At 43.2% G+C, this 21,671-nt stretch overlaps 1 protein-coding gene across 5 annotated transcripts in view; it reads left to right on the top strand.

Moving 5' to 3' along the window:
• Positions 1–1,456, top strand: part of TBC1D32 (TBC1 domain family member 32) — a 65,996-nt gene extending 64,540 nt beyond the window's left edge. For all 5 annotated transcript variants that reach the window (XR_014562238.1, XR_014562239.1, XM_083731055.1 and 2 more), the window contains one exon: positions 733–1,456. Coding sequence is in view for 3 of the 5 variants with exons in the window: in XM_083731055.1 (XP_083587181.1) it covers positions 733–852 (120 nt within the window). In the remaining 2 variants the exon portion in view is untranslated. The remainder of the gene's footprint in view (positions 1–732) is intronic.
• The last annotated feature ends 20,215 nt before the right edge of the window (positions 1,457–21,671 follow it).

Genomic DNA, 21,671 nt, shown 5'->3' with positions numbered 1-21,671 from the left:
TCAGAAACAAAATAGGACATGGCATGCAACTGCAAACAGAGGGTATGGGACAAGGCAATGTTCAACCCTTAGTTGGCCAAGTATGCATGTCACAGTAAACCATGGTTAAAATAAATGATGGTTCAGTGTGATAGAGCAGCATGCTACTCCTGTGCTGAGGAAACAAACCTCAGGTTGCCTTGTCTGCATCAGGCTTGTGGCTTGTTTATTTCCAAACTATAAGTAGTAAACTAAGAACAAACATAGGTTTCCATTTGTTCTTTATCTGGAGACAAATGAACGATGAGACCAGTGTCATAGCTGCTTTTCTTGCTGTGTGGCGGCGGTAGGACCAGGTTGAAGCAAATTGGGAAGTTTGGAGCAGCATGAAATAACACACTGCTCATTTATATTAAACAGTAATTTATTTTAACTAGGGCTACTGATAAATTGTAGCTTATTTTATACTTCAAATTATGTATACTGATACAGCTAAGAAATATGTAAAGTTTGAAATCCTCATTTTGCTGTATTAATTCCGTTAGTAAATATGTCATTAGACACCATTGTATAGAAACGGATGTGTCTATTTTTCACTTTTGTCATAATGCAGTATCTGTGTATTACAATGGAAACAGAACAAATTTCTAAATGGGATGAAAAAATAAAACAAGTTGTCTCTTGGGAAAGCCTCAAATGTTAATATCCATCATTTTTCCCCTGGCTAATACTTTGCTTTTGTGCAATGTGCAGGAAGAAGCACTTCATGGATTTCAAGTGAGTGATTATTTCAAATACATGGAAAACTTGGCTCTAACCTACAGACCAGTGCTGCTAAGAGACATGAAGAACATTAGAGTGCAGAACACATAGATCAAGCAAATGAGCCTCTCATTTCAAATTTTAGTTACGTTCTTAAAAGGACACTGATTATTTGTTTTATATACTTCTCTATAAAAATGCATTCATTCTAAATGTACATACTGCCAAATCAATAATAAGGCGCTTCAGCATTCCGCTTTCACAAGACATCCTCTAAATTGGTTCATCTGAAAAATAATGTGTTTTTCTAGCCATGCACCATAGCCTTGTTTACACTTGGCTTCAGAACCTGCCCTTGAATTACTTAAATGTCCTGCTTATATTTTCTTGGAGCGATTTCCATACTATTAAACTTTGCTTCTCTTCAACATCTACCTGAAATTTCTAAATTGCATACAAGTTTGCCAATAAAACACAGTAATATGAATCCCCATTCTGAAAACCCAGCCTTACTTAATATTGATAAATAAAGGCAGAGCTACTTCCTTGAATGTAGCAAGATTGACCTTCGAAGATCAGGAAACAGAATATCCTTGAAGATTCTCCATTCTGAGTATCTCAGTCTGCAGTAGAATTGTAGTTGTTTTTTTAACAATGTACACTAAAACCTTGATGTTTTGATGAGCTGAACAAATTAAACTTCCTGTTATGATAATATGCAGTATTTATTGTGTTTTTGTGACTTCTCTGTCATGCCAAAATTGAAAGCGAGGAGGTCAGTTTTGAGGTTGTGTATATGAGCATTGCTAATAATATTTCCAGTTGATCTGGAGTTAAGCTGTCTGCAGGCTTCTCCAAGGTATTACATGTTTATGGGCATCTTATATGGTGCACACAAATTAGGTATATGTATTAATTAACAAGTTAAACATCAAAAAACTGAAATCACTGGGAATTTAAAAGTGCTTAAATTTGGCTGAATTTTACCCAGACATGATCACAAAATTCTGAAATGTACATTCCTGTGTAATGGTGAACAGTTTTGGCTGGCATGCTGAATTTAAACTCAGTAATTTCTTTTGGAGTACAGACAACTCCCCATCTGCATGTGCTCTGTTTGCATGTGACCACGAATACACGTGGTGCCAGGATCTCAGAAGTGGATTCTGGAAATGGGGGACACCCTGGAGAGGTGTCCTGGCTTGTCAGGAGACCCTTCCCAGAGCCTTAATAGGATGTCCTCTTAAGGCTCTGGGGAGGATCTCCTCGTGAGCATGAGTCCTTCCTGCCTAACAGCTGATTTAATAGCTGCTTCCCCACCTGTCAGCTGTGAGAGAGCAAAGCTGACCCTCTGCTTGCATGTGCGAGCCAGAGGAACAATGCATCTCTGACGCAGATGATGTGGATCAGAAGTGGAGTAATGTGCGCATGAGCAGAGGAACTGTTTGTTTCTCCCACAGCTGATGAATAGGGAGGCTCTTACCCATGCATCAGCTGAGCTGATACAGGCAACGCCCCATTTTGGGTGATTTTGCATATGTGTGTGGGGGGGTTGGAACATAACCCCCACGTAAATGGGGAGTCACCTGTATATTTGTTTATTAGTAAGGTCTATACTGTGGCCCTCCAAGTTATTAGGGCAGTTTATGTGCTTGTCATCAGCATATCTTTATGCTTTATGGTGCAACTTCATAAAAAGGCAACAAATAAGGTCTTGGGATAAATTATTGTACTATAGCCTTAGGTATAGTTTGGTGTTTATATTAGGGGTGTACACCAAGCACAAGATTGGGTTCAAAGCCAATTCATCGCATCCTTATTCCATCCAAAGCAACTGCCTGATTTGGTTTGAGTTGGAATCCCAATTCTACAGTTTGTTGTTCATATATTTTGCAACACCTAATGCAAATATAAGTTTAACAAAATCTCTAAAGGCACTCCCCAAGATACATACATGATAGGAAAGCTACAAGTATTATATTGCCAAATGCAGTCTGATGGGTGCTGGAGTTGGAAATCCTCACCTGCTCCATTTTCACTTATTTATTCCAAGTTAAAAATGGTGTGCCCAAGAACAGCTTCACCTTTTTTCAAAAAAAATAACGCCACAAGGCCGAAGTAAATTATGCAATGGCACAGTCCTAGTGAGAGATGCAAGATGACTTCATTGGGTACAGGAGGAGAAAGACAGAAAATGAGAGGCAGAAGCCTCATCCATTTCCAATTGTCACATTCCACCATGTTTTATTCATGCCGTGCTCCTTTTTGAACAGAGAAGGACACACAGAGGGCTAAAGCCAATGGTGTTCTTTTTCATGTTTTAGCGGGCAATTTGTTGTCCCTTTGAGCTGCAAAGATAGGCTTTGTAACAACACTCTGTGGGTAGTGCCAGCCGAAATTGCAGGTGCCAGGGTGGGCCTTACTAAACCTGATTGGGGTTCAATACTTGGGCGGGGGTGGTGGTTGGGGCTATAGGGTCCAGCATAGTCTGATAAGCAAAATGAATAATGCAAAGCATGCAAATATTTTATCTTGTACTTACTTGTGGGTCTTACATAGTAAGTGTACTTACTATGTGGGTCTCAAAAGCCAGATGTTTTTGGAACATATTCTGGCAAATTTGGATTTTATCCATTGCTGAGTACACACAGTCAAGCTTGTAAGGTTACAGGAGGAAATTGCACTGATTTATCCAGTATGCATTTCAAAAATTTCAAGATGAAAATGAGAGCCTACCTTTTATAAAATGCAGCTGAGGAATCCTGTCTTTGGATGTTTAAGCTGATCAGATAATGCAGCACAGATTGTTCAGTATAAGCTAATGTCAACCCCCTCCAAAGAAATAAATAATGTGTAACATGTTGCTAAATATAAATACAGTCATACCTCGGGTTACAGACGCTTCAGGTTGTGTGTTTTCGGGTTGCGCACCACGCCGAACCTGGAAGTACCGGAACGGGTTACTTCCAGGTTTCGGCGCTCGCACTTTACGCATGCGCAGAAGTGCCGAATCGCGACGTGCGCAGACGCAGCGCTGCGGGTTGTGAACGTGCCTCCCTCACGGATCACGTTCGCAACCCGAGCGTCCACTGTAGTGGCTTTTTAAAAGCATAATTTATAATAGCAATGTCTGGGAATAGAAGAAGATACTGTGGCCTTTCCGAGTCCATCTAGCTATGTATCTGAAAAGAACCTTTTCTCTCTCCCCCAATCTCTGTTTCTAATGTATAAATATTCATGTTGACAGCTTCTATTCTGATATGAATAGCCTGTTCCAAGTACAGTGTCTGTAAAATAACGGGAAGAGAACTAGAGGGCACAAATTGCAAGCATTGTAATTTCCACTAAAGCAAGCACTCTTACTTTTTTGAGCTAAATCATAAATTGCGGTGCAAGAACATAAGGATTGTTTATATGTGTAGCAAATAGCAATGACTGCTGAAATGAAAAATGATATCAAAGACTTTCTGTTTGTTGATATATATATATATATATATATGCACACTTATTTCAACACAGAGAAAATCTTTGCCATCATTTCTCATTTTGGCAGTCATTGCTACTTGGATTGAAGGGCTGAACAGGCAGATGATATCAGACACCCACCTTCGACGTCCTATATATTTCAGCTGTGTGCTCCTGTAGTTTCTGATGCAGCAGCACCATGGGGAGTAATAACTGCAATCTAACTTCATGCTGCAGCAAACACTTGAGCCAAGGAAAACCTTTTTAAAGAAAGCAATGTCAGAAATGGATATTTTGGTCCAGAATGAAAAGCATTTGTAGCAGTAGCACTTACTAGTATTTAGCACCCAAAACCAAAAGGGCTCTGACAGTTGCATTTGTATTAAGCTCCATTGCCACACTGTTTTCATTCAGGTCCTGCTTGTTGGTTTCCCACAGTCATCTGGCAGGTCAGCATAACAACCAGAGGGGGACTAGATGAGCCTTTGGCCTGATGCAACTGGCCTCTCCTTATGTTCTTATTTGTTCAGTCTGCAATCCAAATTAGTTTTGTTCTTTTCATAATTGCAGACTTGGTTTCATCGTCCTTGTTTCTTCCTTTTACTGTGCTACATACTACATAAAGAACTGCATAGTAGCGCCAGTTGCTTGCAAATGCTGGTACTCCCCGTAGGTCTTATAGTGCAATCATATCCAGGTTTACTTGGAGTACCAGGGACTGTGTGCTTGTGTGTCCTGCGGTTTTAAAAGCTGTTTAATATCGACGCAAGGTAATTTTTACATTTAGGCCTCAACCTTGCAGTTTGTCATTAAATATAGAGCTAAGGAGCCAAGGAATTTCTGATTGAAATCTCTCTGGTTCTAGAAATTGTTCAAGTGGCTCTAACATAAGCTCTTGGCTCATGCATCTGTTCGTTGCTGGTGCATGGGTTTATGTAATCTCTGGGTCAAATCAAATCCATATCACAGGGTGATATCTTGACTAGTGCCTCTTTAATAGCTAATGTGTAGCTGGATGCAATGCTCAAGAGACTTTGTCTTCCTTAATAGCACTTCTGTTTAGTGTCTGTCCTTTTCTGCCAGAGCATGATCTGCATAGTGAACCTGGTAGGGGAGCCGCCAGTAAGAGAAAGGGGGGAAGCACCTTGGCCCCAAGGTAACAAGTGAGATAAGCAGCTGTATGAGCAGAGTGTAAGCACCACCCATTTATTTTTTAAATTTTATTTTATTAAAGCCTCTGCTAAAACTGTAAGGCACAGCAAAGGTATTGTGTGGCATGAACTGAATCCTTGTGAATTAAAGACTAGAAAAACTCACATGCTGAATCCCTTTTTGGGGGTTGGGGGAGACTGTTGAACAGGGGTACCCAGCACAGTGGCCTTCAAATGCTGTTAGACTCCAGCTCTTATCAGCCCTAACCAGCCTGGCCATTGGAGAGGCATGATGGGAGTCCAACAACATCTGGTGCCGATGTCCAACAGCATATATGCTGCAGAAGATTGGTTTTCAGGTCTACTCTAGTGATACAGCCTTGAGGAGCTGCAAAAAACTACATCCAGGCTTTTTAAGCTGACATCTTTCCTAGTCTGCATCTGATTTGGAATTGTAAGATGCTGTCTTTTTATTTTTTAAAAGCACTTGTTTGCTGCTCTGGGCTCCTTTGCAAGGAAGAGCAGGGTGTAAATTTAAATTGGGAGTACTCTAAGCAGTTCTCGTTGAAAGGAAGGAGGTCCAAAGTCTGGCTTCTTGCCCCAGCTGAAACGTTTACACAAGACATGCAGTAATGAGGGGCGAAAGCAGGAGGGACAAGTTTGCAGGGAAGTGGGACCTCCTCTTGCATTATTTGGCAGGCCAGGGACATGTATTACAAGTGTTAAGGGGAAAAATTGGTTAGATTTATTACCAAGACGCCTGGATAACTAAGCAATCTATGATTGTCATTGGCAAGTATGTATTTCATGTGCTTTTGAATTTTCTCTTTTAACATGGAGTAAACTTGCACACTATTGCTGTGTTAAAAAAGTTTGTATCATATATTTTGAATGATCATGCGATGTCATGGATTTATGAATAAATAATAAACTGTTAATCATGTCTCTTCCTTGCCGAGATGAAGAGATGTTTGGACCATTTGTGTTTGTAGAAACCTCTGACTTTGGTGTAACTGCATTATAGCCTATTGTCCAAAGGTGAAGTCGCACCCTTTGCCTTACCAATTTTTTATCTGGCAGCACCCTCCAGCAGCACAACTCTGGACAAAACCAAACCTCACTCACACAGCCTTGAATTGTCAATAATACTCGGTTCGTGGCTACAAATAATTCAGTTTGTGGCTGAATTTGTCTGGAGCTGCCAGAGAGCCATGGAAGCCTGCTTATGATTTCTAAATTGCAGGACTTTGACTAAGCCTAAAGCCTTTGGGAAGTTAGTTATAATGATGATAGGATGGTTTATTTCAAAGTCTCTTAAATCTGAAAAGACTGGTCAGTTGCACTACCTCCTCCAAACCTCATTAGAAAACAGATCAAGAGCCAGATTTTCCCTGTTCCCATTTTGTACCCCATTATGGATGCACAACTACTAAATAGGGTGGGCATGTCCACAATTTTATTTTAATTTAGAATATTGATGTAGCACCCTTCCTCAGAATCAGTTCCAGGGTAGGTTTACAATAATTAAAACTACAACCCGATTGTTGTGTGTTCTGTTTTGTAGCTAAGAAAAGTAGGTTATAATTGTTTACCAAAAAAAAATCCACCCAGCTAAAAATACAGTATTCCAAAGCATTAACAAGCAGCAGATTCAAGAATGGAAATAAAAACCGAGTTGTAAAATGCTTGAGGAAATACATAAATGTTTAGCCTGGCATTTAAAGGCTACTGATGTTGGTTCCAGCCGAGCCTCTTTGGCGAGGGCATTCAATAATTGTGGCATCACAGAACTCTGTCTAATTGACATTGGTCCCCTCACAGATGGAAGAACACTTGCAGAAGGCTATTGGCAGATGTTAGTGTTGATCTGGGAGTAGGCGCTCCGTCAATTTGGCATGCTGGGGCTCTTTAACATGCTTGGAAATGGCAACTAGGAATGTACCACAGCCCACCTCTGAGCATTTTAAAGTGATGTGACCCGGGTTTTATTTGTACATAAGAAGATTCTGTATTTTGTAGGCCAATATCCATACCCAACTGCACAAATATAAAAGTGAGAAATGGCTATGATCTGTAGGACATACCTATGTAGATAGTTCGGGGGGGGGGGGAAGGTTGCACATTGTGCTCATACAACATATCTGGTTGCTCTGGTTCCATGCACATTCATGCTGTACTGATTCTCCCTCCATTAATCCCATCCATGTTGTTGGTGGAACAAGTTAAAATAAGGTTACCAGATTTTTTTCAATGAATCCGGGGACGCCTTTCAACTTCCTACTAAATAGATGGGTTTTGTCAGGGGACTGATTTGTAAATCCAGGGACTGTCCCTGGGAAACGGGGACGTCTGGTAATCTTAAGTTACAAAGGTGGCATCGCCTGAGTAGTGCATAGGCCAGGGTTCAGGAACCTGTTGCCCTCCAGATAATTGTGGGACCACAGATCTCATCATCCCTGGGTGGAGATCATGCTGATGGGAGTCAACAGCCCCTGGGAAAAAAGAATAAATGGAAATAACAGCTTCATTTCCAAAGCTGCATACAAATGGCTTTTGGGAAAGTCGAGCAACAATAATTATTTGACTAAGTACTGAGTTAAGATAGCAGTATTTGTTGATTAAATTCCTCTACATCATCAGTATGTTTGCTCTTTTCACCATAGAAAGGCTGTTGGAAGCGTTCCTATTTGAAACATGAGAAGCATACACTATAAGAATCCTGTTTTGGGGAAGCAATTAGATAGTTGGGTTGCACCGTAATTAATTCTCATTGCCGTTTGATTAAAATGCCACTGCTGTGCACACAGAAAATGACATCTCCAAGTTGCTCTTTTGCACTGTGATGATGAAGACTCTGGCTATCCTTCCTTTTATGTATACCTGGCCTGACTGCTGCAGAAAATAACCACTCTGAGAGTGTGCTGCACATGATATGCACCCATGGCAGACAATTAGAGTCCATTATTTTCATAAAGCGTCACACTAATTGAGTCTCTGCATTAGGGCAGATTAGGCATCCTGAAATATCACACAACAGCTTAGCAAGGCAATCATCTATTCATTGCTTGTGGCTTGAAAAGGGCAACTCGAAAGCTCATATAATTTTTCTCAAACGTTTCAACTGCACTTTGGCATCTTGACAGGAAAGCACCCTACCAACCCCTGTACTTAGATATTTTGTTTATCATTTGCCCCTCTTCTCATTTGCCTGTTCTCCAGTTTCTTTTTGACCAAGGAGTAACGATGGTTTACCATGGGAAACTTCTGCTTTTTCTCCAGCTTTATCTCTGAAGGAGCTGGTGCCCAAATAACAGCCTGGTCTCTTGAATTCAAGATCAGAATCAAGTGGAAATAGTTGCTCCTGGGTGAAGCTCAATGAAGACTGTTGGATTCTACCTTTCCAGAAGGAAACGTTGAGCTGATTTCCACCCAGACACTGCTTTCGACTGCAGTATTTAGGATACGTCCGGGAAATTCCAGATGTATGGCAACCCTTGGGCTTCTCACAGCTATGTGGATTCCAACCTCAAGTCTTTGGAGCAGTTCATTTAGGATTTTATAATTCATTTGATTGCACTGGTACCTACAGATATGTCACTTTCTATAAGGAAGGAACTGAATAATCAAAAGCGCTTTTTCCAAAAGAGTCTTCAGTCCCATCCTATTAAGAGGGAATCAAGTAAGTCTAGAAGTTGAATTTCAATCTCTACAGCAGGGGTAACTAACCTGTGGCCTTCCAGATGTTGTTAGACACCAACTCACATAATCCTGAATCATTGACCAAATTGGCTGGGGCTGATGAGAGTTGGTGTCCATCTGGAGAGCCAGGCAGATTTGCCAACTCTGCTGTACAGAGTCACATTCGTATACACAACCCCATCTCAACATTGGACTTTCACTTTTGATTGTCCCAAACCAACGGAACAGAAATATCTCTTGCTAGAATACACAGCAAAGCAGGACTCGGAACAGAGTTGACTTTTTGGCAGGGCATGTGTTTTTCAGTAAATTATGTACCAAGACCGCAAGTGAGTGGAAAGAGAGGCCATCTGCCTAGATGACTTTGGATTCATTCACTCACTCTTAGGAAATTCATTCTGCATAAAGCTGAGCAGCGAGTTTGAAACCATGGTCCCCAGGTACATAAGGCTTTTGAAGACCACACTGGAAAGGAAATGTAATGAATGTTGCAGCCAAATCACTTGGAGTCAGAAGTGCAGCGTCTGCCTGGGTAAAATTAATTCTTTATTCATTATCCTAACTTTCAGTGCACACTAGATTTAAATTTAAAAGGGGGGGGGGGACAACCCTGCACTGTGGAGTGCATATCCACCCATTCTGGACTTAGTCCTAATAATCTACTGGCTGAAGTTTATATCACATGGATTTAAATCAATAATAAGAGTTCTTAACACAAGGCTTCACATGCATTTTACATCAGGAGTACTGTATTCCAAAGATAAGAAAATTCAGAACAGCCATTAACATGAGATTTTTCTCATTAAGAAATCTATCATCATGCTTTTTAAGAAAATCAGCCAGCGAGAGGGAAGAGGGCAGTCTTTATATATGATGTATGGGGGGAGGAAGGGGAAGAGTACTATCTGTCACCAAGCAGCACGACTGGAAAGCTAGAGCTTCAAGCCTATATTGATGGACTGGGGAGTCTTTGGTTCTCCAGATGTTGTGGACTCCAACTCCCGGCAGCCCCAGTCAGCCAATTAGGGACGGTGGAAAATGCAGTCCAGTAGCATCTGGAGGGCCAAGATTCCCCAGACCAAACCAAAGGAGCCCAGAAACACCAAGCCAGGCTAGGATGTTTTGCTACCTGAAGGGAATATTTGTTTATTTTACAGCTTTTCAGACTACTTCACAGCCAGAAGCTATAGAAACAGTGTACAATAAGAAATAAGAGATTAAACACACAATATAGAGACTCTCAATGTAATAAAACCATTTCCACAATTGTTTAAAAAAAATGAATATTCCATAAAATGAATGTGGCATATTTCAGGGAGAGCCTTCTTAAACAAACATATATCTGGTAGCTGAACAAACACCTAGATGCCAGCTGGTCTGTCTAATTTCAGTCAGCAACTCATTCCAGTGGAGTGGAGATGCAACATTAAAAACCCGGCTTCTAGTTCAAACTAAGCATGTCACAGGCATATGTGGTACTCTCAGCAGTGCCTCATCTGAAGAGTGCAGTTGTCAGGCTGGGTTATATGGGGAGAGGAAATGCCTCAGGTAACTTGGTTCTTTTCTCCACTCTTGAATTCCATATACAGAAGCTGATTGGAGCGTTGGACTTTTACTTCAACACTGGCAGCTGAGGGCAGAAATCTTGTTTAGTGGGTATATGACAGGACTCTGGCACACGTACCTCTGATCTCCAACAAAGAGGAATGGCTGGGAGGCTCAGGAAAAATGGCTGGAGGGCACAGTTGCCACCTTATCTCGCTCTTTTCATAGTAGGGCCAGCCCTGGAAAGTTGGAGTCACCCCCAAGTCTTCTCTGAAAGGATATTCCTAAACCAGCAGCTCATCAGGTTCTTCATTCTTCAAGGATTCAAGGAAGAAGCAGCAATGATACTCCAGCACTGAAATTAATTCCAGCACTCAAGAGTATATAGCAATCAAGGCCATACCACTCAGAACATGCCTGATATCGTGTGGTCTTGGAAGCCACTATTGTTGGTATTTTGTTTTAAATAAGCTAAATAAAGTAAGCTAAAAATACCTAGAAAGAGAATAATTTAAAAACTAAAGTGTGGCCAGAAGCATTTCCCCCTTACACACAGGAGGTTCAGAAGAAAGAGCTCCGTGCCACAATACACACAAGGGAAACAAACCCTTTGGGGCCTTGTGTAAACTCACTCTAGGAAGTCTACAGCTTCAAGAACAAGCAGCAGGGGAGGGGGGCATCAATAAAATCCATCTGTCCTTGGAGAAGGAATAAAATTGAGGTCATTATATTGAGATTTCCCCCCCTTCTTATGCAATTAAAATAGGAGCTGTGATATTATATCTGAGACTTGGTGCTACTGAGATCAGAACCTGGAAATCTGTAAAAGGAATTTCTAAGCTGTGCCCTGAACACTTGTTCATTTTCTTTCTTGGTTTTCTGGCGATTTGTGATTGATGGCCTGACTTGTGGCTCGAGAGTATGCTGGTCTCTAATTATGCCTTTGGCTACATAGCTCACCCTTTCAATTAGGGCTCCCCGCTCCTTCCTCTCAGGGTTTCTATGCAGCTTCTGCCCATCTCAGTGGCTATATGTATAGCATCAAATAAGACTCCTATTGGCATGAAAGGGTTTAATCGGGGAAAACATTTTCTTTTTGATTATGAAGGAATGCTTCTGAATGCAGTGCTGTGGCACTAAGATTGTTCTCCAAAGAGCAAACAGGGTCAAAATGAGAGCCAGCCCTGCAATGCACCACTTTCCCTGTTGACTCCTGCACATAGAAACAGCTGTAGCCATTCAACAAGGTGTCAGATAAAACCTTTAGCACCTTAATACTACATGCTGGTAGAGAGATGCAAAATGTCATAATGCCTGCTGGTCATCTGTTTCAGAGATTCATTACAATAGTTAAATTTTACTAGTCACTCACAGGAACTGCCCCAAAGCTGTAGTCATTAGCAATGCTTCATCAATCTGATGTGAGTGCAAGAGCTTCAACGAATACCCAGAGTTCCTCCTCTTTTTATATATCCATTCTGGTCATAGCTTTGCATACACTGATGAGCTCTCTCCTGTGTAAAGATGTCATTTGCCTGCATAACAAAATAACCATGTGTATACCTGAGAATTTTTTGATTTGGTCCATGAGTGCAATCTTGAGTAAGCTTTTATGTTATAGTTTGCTTCATTGGCCCAAAGTGGTGAACAGCATATTAATGCAAATGAAAGATAAAATAGAAATACAATAAATACACCAGAAATTAATGTCCCATGCTGCAGAGCACTCTTCCAGCAGAGTTGAGAAATTAAGTGGGGAGGGGGATCGCATGTGTGAGCCAGGCCCAACTATCACTAATACCAAGGGTGCCTAAGCATTCTTCTCAAACAGTTTTCAAATAAAATTAAAAATAAAACCAGCTTCTTCCACTTGGGCTGCATTTCCTACTTGCCATAAGGTTGCAAAAGCTAAATCTGTATAGATTTGCTGTGGTAGGATCAATAAGAAAATTAGGAGTAAGGGATGGCAGTGCTCAAGCTATTTTCACCAGGACTTGCTGCTGTTTTGTTTTTCAGCATTCAAAGGCTGTAGGAAAGACGTATAAAAAAGAAAAAATGACATATTTTGCTGCAGCTTATCCAGGGGGCAATCACTAATTGCATTGATTGTTGGAAAACGCAACATCCAAATTAGAAATGGATCGTTCTCAACATTTTTTCACTGTTTGCTGAAACATGTATGCACGCACCAGTGTTTGTGTTCCAATAAAATTAATTAAAGGATTCTAATATGCCTGAATCATCCGAAGGAGCTGCTCAATGAAAGATTAATATTCCAGTCCCATTTCATTACTGCTGCCTTTAGCACTGGATTCTTGATAAACAAGCAACCAACAGATTTTCTGTAAAGATCCTGCCCAATCTTCCCAGCCTCTTTAGCATTTTGTTTTATTTTAAAGTCATTGTTTATGTGCTTCACTTTGCCATCCTGCCCCCAGTGATTAGCTCCAGTCTGGTGCAGAGCTGTAAATCAGACGTCTAGCAGGCTAGATCAAGGTGAACTCTCCGCCAAGGATCTGATATGTGGAGGTATTGTGCTTCCAGATCATTAAGTTAGACCAGGCTTTTAAATTTCACCCTACCTGAAAAGCACCCACACATTCTGGTGCTGTATTAAAATAGGCTCTTCCCTTCCCTTCCTCCCACTGCTTTAAATCTTGAGTCTTTGTGGTCCATTCCCATCTACGGAGAAAAAGGCAGGGGGATATTTTCAGAGGGCAATATGCTAATATTCCATGTTCAGGGGGTCAGAAAAAGATTGACATTTTGGTTCGTGCCGTTGATTAGTGGAATTGATCCCAGATACAAAGTATGATCTGGCATGCAGACCACTTAGGATGATTCTCAGCACTGCCAGACAAACAAGAATCCTAATCCCTTGTGCAAGGCTAGTAAATGTCACTCTCTGCAACTAAAGCTAAGCCTTTTGATAAAAGGCAGAGATGAGATGCTTCCATTTTGCGTAGCAACCTGGGCTTAAACAATGGGGCTTTTTACTGCATGACTGAAAGGCAGAAAGAATGCCATTATAGAATGTCACTGCTGATGCACTGATTGGGTACTGTGCATAGAAAACAGACAACTACAAGGCATGCGGGGCTAATAACTCATCGCATTGCTGTTACATTTTCGATCCTCAGAACTCACCATGAAATCATTCCCGTTGCCTCTTGTCCTAATACTTAAATTATTCATCAGTGATGTTTCTCTAGATGCTGTTATTTACACCTGACTCCTCCCCTCCACCCTCACCAAAGTCTTCCCTCTTCAAAAAGCATCTCTCAATCTTTTGTTAAAAAGATGAAGGGGATTTCTCTTCCTGGGGAGAAAAATTATTTTGTGGGATTTTAAAAAAATCTTCTTATTCACAATTCTTCCTGTCAAGGAGAAACCAGAAGCTGCACATTTTAAAATGAATTGTAAGGGGTTCTTTGGTAAGGGGGGAAAGTATTATTTTTTGCTGCTGTTCGTTTTCCGTCCGGCAAGACCCTGCTTACTTTGGCAACCATCTTCAAAAGAATAGTAAATTACTTTTCGCCTTGATGTCTGCCATTCATTTGCACAAGCCAATATATTTCCTTCTGAACTTATTACAGCGGATGTTGTGAGGCTATTTTTTTATTTTTGTTTGTTTCACAGTGGCAGAGGCGATGGGGAGAGGGAAATAAGCATTCCTTTCTGCATCTAATATTTGTGGCAAAGATGACTCAGCACAACCTTCTTGGGGTAAAACTTACTATTGTGCCTAAACTGGGGGGGGGGATTGGGGGGGCTTAAAATAACACTTACTGCTGTTTGGCTGATCCACTTTGAAATGGCTCTGATTCTGTTTTGATGGGGGGAGAAGGTTGCTCATAGTGTTCCATCCCAGTTCTTGAACTGGACTCAAAAGTCTGAAACCATCCACCGTTAGGGTTGCTGTGCTGTGCTTCTCACCACACAAAGAAGCAAATGCCCACAGGATGGTACCATGTGATTTTTCTATACCAGGGTGCTTAAAAAATGGCTCCTGGCTGGGGCCTGCGTTGGCATTCACTCTGCAGAGTTGGACCCTTTGTCTAGGATAGCGGAAACATTAATATATGAATAAAAATAAGATGTAAATAAAAATGACTCCCAAATATCCTTCAAAGCTTAAATCAGTGTCAACATATGCAATGCAAATAACTGCCCCACAGTTCAAAATGAACATCTCCCAGGAGGAAAGCTCTCCTGGCAACTAAGATATTTTTTGCTTACCACAATGCTGCTGTTGTGGTTCAGGAGACCTGCAAGTGCTAGATAACAGCCAAAATAACTGATTATTTAGAAGGTGGCAAAAAAAAACCTCTGAGTAGGATTTTTGTAAAGCCCATTATGGAGAATAGCCTTTATGAGACGCCACAAACTGTGTATCGGCAGCTTTTGCTAAAAGTTCAGACTTTTTACATTTTGGTGCTGCAAATGAGTAGCAGGCGGAGAAAAAGAGCTTATCTTTTCCGACATCAACCTCACATCAAGCTTTTTAAGCAACAGCCTGGACTCAATTCCGCAGTCAGAAATTGAATTCAAGCAAAGACATGTACCACATCTGTCCTCTGGAAGGTCCCCAGTTCTAATGGACAGAGAAAACCTAAACAACTGGTGAAATGGCTTCAGTGCAGATCTGCCCAGAATGGCAACTGCAGCTAAGGCCACATCTGCATTGTACATTCAAGGCACTCCTATGGTATTTTAAGTAATCACAATTTTCCACTCAAGAATTCTAGGAACTGTAGTTTGTTAAGGGTGCTGAGAGCTGTTAGGAGTCCCTCTCCCAGAACTACTGTTCCAATAGTGGTTTAACAATCAGTGGCAGAGCACCAGGGGGCACAGAACAGGCAGCGGCAGGGCTGGTGCGCATCCCGGTAGCATGGCGCGCATCCTGGGGGCGTGGCGCACCACCCACAGGGGCTTGGCGTGCATCCTGGGGGCATGGTGCCCAGCACAAGGGGAGCACCCAGCAGCAATGACACCCCACCGGGATCGTGCTGTGCTCCCCCCGCACCCCTCTTCCTCCGCCAGTGTTGAAAATCAATCCCTCTTCTCAGAGAGCTCTGGGAATTGCAGCTCTGTGGAGGAAATAGGGTCTCTTGCCCATTGCCAGCTTTGCCCATGCCCATTGCAGGCATTCACCCTCACTACCCAAGGACTGCAGTCTTCAGGCTAAAAAGTGCTATCCACCCCTATCCCAAAGGAATATCAGGAGGACCATATAACCAGAGGACAACTTCTATAGCAGAGAAATTTGATGACCGTGTGCAGTTACCTAAATGTGCTTCGTTATTAAAATGTCAATCCTTAACATGCAACTAGGAAATAGACTGGGATTGGGGTGGTCATGTCTACACTTCAAAGGGGCTACCTTTATAGATTTCTCTAGTCTCTCTTAGTTCCAGGCTTCTCTCTTTCCTGCCCCATCTTCTTTCCTGGTGTGATACGTTGCCTGTTTCTACAGATGCTATGCCATCCTGCAGGCTCTCTGATCTTCCAGGTTTCTCCTTTCTGTTATTTGTAGCAGAGACAAACACTGACTGCAGGATTCCATGAGTATTAACCTGTTATCCTGCTTTATGTTTTGTGAAGCTGTCAGAACACTGTAGAGCAGGGGTGTCAAACTCAAATTCATCGGGGGCCGCATCAGCAGTTTGGTCACCCTCAAAGGGCCAGTTGTATCTGTAGGATGGCATGCGCTCAATATAAAAACAAGTGGAGGTTTTCTGAATGCATGTAAAGTGGAGGTTTCCTGTGTAGAACGGCAGGCGCCGCTAGAGGGCAGACGTTCTCTGGCTTGTAGGCTGCCGCGCATGCGCTGAAGAGGCGGCTTTCTTGTGTCAAAAAAAAAGCGAGAATAAAAGGTGAAGGCTGGCAGCCGGCGGCGGCTACACGGGCCACATGACGAGGTCTGGCGGGCTGGATTCGGCCCGCGGGCCTTGTGTTTGACACCTGTGCTGTAGAGCTATCTGGCTGAATAGCCCACCCGACTTCCAGCAGTGGTCATCTTTCTCAGGGATTAAACCTGAGGCCTTCCTATGTCCCTGCTGAGCTAGAACCCTTTCTTTCCTTCATTGCTTGCTTATACTCTGGAGTGTGTGTAAACTGAAGCTGGCACAGTACTTAGAATCCAGAAGAATAAAGATTCCTCTGAGAATGACATTGCTGAAAAGGAAAACTGACCTATTTGTTGCTTGGGGGCTCCTGGTTGGTTAGTCAGCTCTCAGAAATAATATCCAGCTCCTAGACACGTAACATGCAGGATCAATAAGAAACTAATCTTACTCCAGAGTGTAGCACTGTCTTGTTTTGCTGCATTGCTAAGCGATTCTACCCAGCTGGGTTTCAGGCCTTGCCGTTCATTTGCTGCTTTTAGACACATAGGATGCTCCCTGGTGAGTACCATGCTTCCATCTTAAAGATTTCCATTTCAGGGTGAAATGCAAAACCTGCTGAAACTCATCAACCTGGAGCTAAATTAAATGATGAAGGAGGCCGAGTCTTTTCATCTGTCACTTCATCTGGAAACTGTCATTGCCCATTATTTTCACTATATGACCTGACACAGACTGACTGCATGTAAAGGGATGCTAAAAAGTCCTTGTTAAGACTGAAGGGCCACAAAATACGATGTGGCATATCCTTGAGTGCATGGACACTTCCCCTGCCTGCCACCTGGTCTCCTTTCCTCATACGTAGACTGATGGAAGCGATGGAGAAAGAGCACACAGTCACACATAGAAAATGCCATGTTACAGCAACTAGGCTCAGCATATGGTCAGTGGCAGAGCTTCATGCTCTGGCACCGGGGGTGTGGCTGGTGCATGTCCCAGGGGCCTGGCATGCCGCCCGCAAGGTTGTGGTGTGCATCCTGGGGGTGTGGCACCCAGCGTGGGGACAGCCATGATGGCACCCCACTGGGATCGTACTGCTGAGGGCAGTGCGCTCCCCCTGCCCCCCTCTTCCTCTGCCAGTGCATATGGTCACAATTCAGAGATAGAACACATGCTTGTCATGCCTAAAACACCTCTGTGGTTAAATGCAGTTTAAAGGATCCAGTACTTGGGAAGATGAAACGACCTCATTTGTAGGCCTTCAACTGGTGTGTCCCAATGCAGAGGCAGGTTATGGAGTCATGCCTGTGGGACGCAGGAAAGCCCTTCCCCTCCCAGGTCTAAATGGGTGGGCGGCCCAACTGATGAAGCAGTCAGGAGGAGTGAGGACACAAGTGGCCTGCTTAACCAGGCCCCATCTCCTCACAGTTTGGCCCAGTCCTAAGATTCCACAGGCTGTCACTCACAGAGGAGAAGGGGATGAAGAGGGGATAGTTTTTCTCCTCTTCATTCTGTGCCACTGACAGAAGGATGTGGGCAGCAGAGCAGGGTCAAAGGGAGAGAGACTTCTTCCACTTTATTCGCCTCTCCTCCACAAGCAGCAGAGGTAATTTTAGGATTGGGGAAAGTTGTGGGGAGGGGGGAACTGTGAGGTAGTGATTGGCAACAGGGGTGGTGGTGATGGTGAATAAATGGTAGTGTTGAGGGTAGAAGAAGCTGTGAGGAAATAGGTTTGGAGCAGGGCCAGCCTGAGAGGCTTTGCTGCCACTGCCAAAGTCGATGCTGGCTGCCAAAGCCACCTCCCCATCCCCAACTCCAGAGCTGCCTTGGTAGGGGAGAAAAATAGCCAGAGAGGAGCAGGTGGCAGCAGCAGAGAAGATGGCAACAAGCGGCACAGCACATTCCTCAAAGATCTGCCATTCCTCCCAACTGTCCCCCAATCTGAGGCAACTGCCTCATGGGTTGTCCAGCCCTGTGTCCTGAACCCCTGGCCCACCTGGCAGCAAGTCAGTATGCCAAGTCTAACGTTGAAAGTTTGGAGGTCAATTTACACAAGCAAAGTCTAAACGGCAGGAGATGCAGTTCAGGGTCAATCCAAGTAGCTAAGTCTGAAGTCCAGCAGGCAGGAGACAGTCCAGAGTCAAACCCATGGAGGTCCAGGAGCATCCAAGTCAAGGTTCATCAATACAGGCAGCTGAGCAGACACAGCACCTCAGCTCTGTTGCACTTTTACACTTGGCTTACACCCTCACCTGCTCCAAGCCTACTCCAGCTGAGGAATCACACCCCTCCTCCCAGGGCTAGCGAGCCCCACCTGGGCAGCTAAGGAACTGGGCTGTGAGCCCTTGCCTGCCTCACCCCTCTGACTCTGGTGATGGGTCCTGCAGCTCTGGTTCCTGTGCCCTGACCTCCATCCCTTTGCCATCCTCTGTGACCCTGTGAGTACTTCCTACACCAACCTCTCTCTCCCCCATCCCCAGCTTGCCCCGATGTGTCCCAGTCTTGACTACACCCCTCGCCAGGATCCTCTACCTCCTTGTTGTTGTCCTGCCTGTTCATGACACTCTGGTTTGAAGGAGTTGTGTGAGAGATGTGAACAAGGGAGCCAAGGCAGCCTGTGGTGCTGGGAGCTAAGCTGCTGCCTCTGCATCAGGGAGCTATCCTGGAGAGAAACATTTCATTTGCCACTTGGAGGCTGCCTCTGATGCTGGGATTCACCTTCCCCACCCCACCCTGCCTTTTCCCCTTGTTGGCAATGTGGGACAGCACCTCCCCCCCCCCCCGCTGTGCAATGAACCAACAAAGGAACTGAGTTCCAAGGGCCTTTCCCAGCTGGCGCAACCTCTAAATGGTCCTCGCTGTAGCTGGAGAAGTGGATCGTAGCCCTCTTTGCCTTGGGTTGATCCCAAATAGGTATACTCCAACAGGTGGGCTGGTGGTTGAATGGTTATGCCGAAGACTGTGCCAAACATCCACATCTGTAATCAATAAAGGTGTGGCTAGCTTTGACCCAAATCAATGTTGTCCTGGGAGTCAGGCTTTGTGGGAGAGGAGATGTCTTGTCCAGGCAAGTAGGGCTTACTGGAAGGGGGTGAGAATGGGGGAGAAAGGGGGAATGGGATGTATGAAGGAACGGGGGCCTAATGAGTATGCTCCAAAGGAGAAATTGGGGGGCCCCCTAAAAAGGAAACTAGTGAGAGTAAGCTAAAGGGGGGATAGTGGGGGCTGGAGAATAGAGATAGGGAGAAGGAAAATTGAGTGTATTAAGAAGATCAGTCATTGTGGAGGTGGGGAAACAATGGGTGAGGGGAAGACACTCTGCACATGTTTAGAGGAGGCTCTTTTGAGTAGACATGATTAGGTTGCTTGTCACACCTGGATAGGAGTTCCATGTTCACTTAGGTTTCCTGGGGGGGGGGGGACATGGATGCAGGAGCTAAAAGTTATATCACAACTAAAATATGGGAAGAGGACAAAGCTAGTTCCTGAAGGACAGCTGTTAAAATGTCTATTGGTAAAGTGATGGGCACAGAGCAATATAGTATGCCAACTCAAATTGCTGCTACACGGTCATTTGCCTTTGACAGTATAAAGTAGATGTGGTGTTTATTGTTGAACTAGATTTATGCTCATGTCAAATGGAAAATGCTTTCACACTATTATCCTGGGGAAAGTGGGGAGTGGGGAAGGAGATGGTTGAAATCCCCTTGGGGGATGGAGCAGGGAAATGGGGAAAGAGCTCAGCAGCCCCTCTGCTGATCCTCTTTCTAAACAGCACCACCCCAAAGCTGCTATTTTAAGCAAAATCCTGGATTTGGTCACATGCATCTGCATTTAACATCGAGATGCAGGCTGTAATAGCATAATTGGATATGTTGAAAACTATTTAAATAAAGAGAATTATTATCCCAAGTGAAGATTATTAGCAATCTTGGGTTAGGAACAGCTACCCTTCAATGTATTTGTTTCCAGTCTAATTCTGATTACAGTTTTCCGTTCTAGTTGTGTAGTTCATTCAGACACAGCGATGACCCCTGGGCTCATGTGAGCTGCTAGCAGAAAAAGGACAACAGATAAAAAGGGCACATTGTCTTGAATTCTGCTGTTCAATATGCTGCGGTTTTGGCGTACTGGAAAAAGAGTAAGGGGAATGACTGTTCACGTGTCAGTTTAGGGTCACCTTATTAACCCTAATAAACCGGACTTGATAACATAAATCCAACCCATACATTTCTATGGCAGCCGTTTAATTTTGGCGAAAGTGTTTCCATGCATGACCACATTAAAAATGCAATCTGTTCTTTGTCCTTTCCAGCAGAAGTATTGGGGTTGTGCAGTGAATCCTTAAAGCATGCTTTGGGATTTTATTAATGCACAGACCTTTGAGACAAGCACAGACTTGTTTCCAGAAAGAATGAAATAGTAGAAAGCTTGGAGAAAAATAATGGGCCATTCTGACTAACAGGCATTGCTGATGGAAATGACCTTTTCAGGTAAAAAGATATCCCAGCAGGTTATATGAAAGACAGCCCCCATCTTATGTTCTAGCTAGGCAAAAGTAGCTGGCTATATGCTTTCTCATGCCATTCGCACCAGGGCTTAATTTTAGGTGGAGGGTTGCAGCAAGATGGATTACCAGCGTCTTCCAGAACTCAGAGGTGTACCTTGGCTTCCTTGTGCACTTTGCAAGGAGCTGTATCGGCAACCCCCTCCCAAGAAAAAAAAAAATCACTTTACTGCAATAGCCACATTAGAAATTACTGCATTTTATGTGACTCAAGTACTTGAAGCATCTGGAATGAGGGCAAGGCGAGGAGAAGGAATGAAAATATTCGCACACCCCAAAGAATATGTGTTTTTACTAGAACAGCAGAACAAACACCCTTATTTGCATATGAAATGGAGGTTCATAATTTTCAATTATAAGGAAAAGGATGGAAATTATGAGGAGGTTTTATTTTAAAAATGGTTGGCATTTGAACTCTCTATATAGGGATGATGGTCACAGTACAATATTATTATTATTATTATTATTATTATTATTATTATTATTATTATTATTATTATTATTACTTTTTCTTGCCAAAGGCAACTCAAAGCAATTTACAACCAATAAATTGTTATATAGAGAATGGAATAGATGGGTGCAAGCAGATGTTTCCCTCCCCCTCTTCTTTCTTGTGTTGCTGCAGGCTGCTTTTGTTTCTGGTATTATCATTACCTA

The sequence above is a fragment of the Podarcis gaigeae genome, assembly GCF_964106915.1.
Source record: "Podarcis gaigeae genome assembly, chromosome: 3".
NCBI lineage: Eukaryota > Metazoa > Chordata > Lepidosauria > Squamata > Lacertidae > Podarcis > Podarcis gaigeae.
The sequence above is the reverse complement of the archived record's forward strand: the minus strand, read 5'-3'. Positions and strand labels throughout refer to the sequence as shown.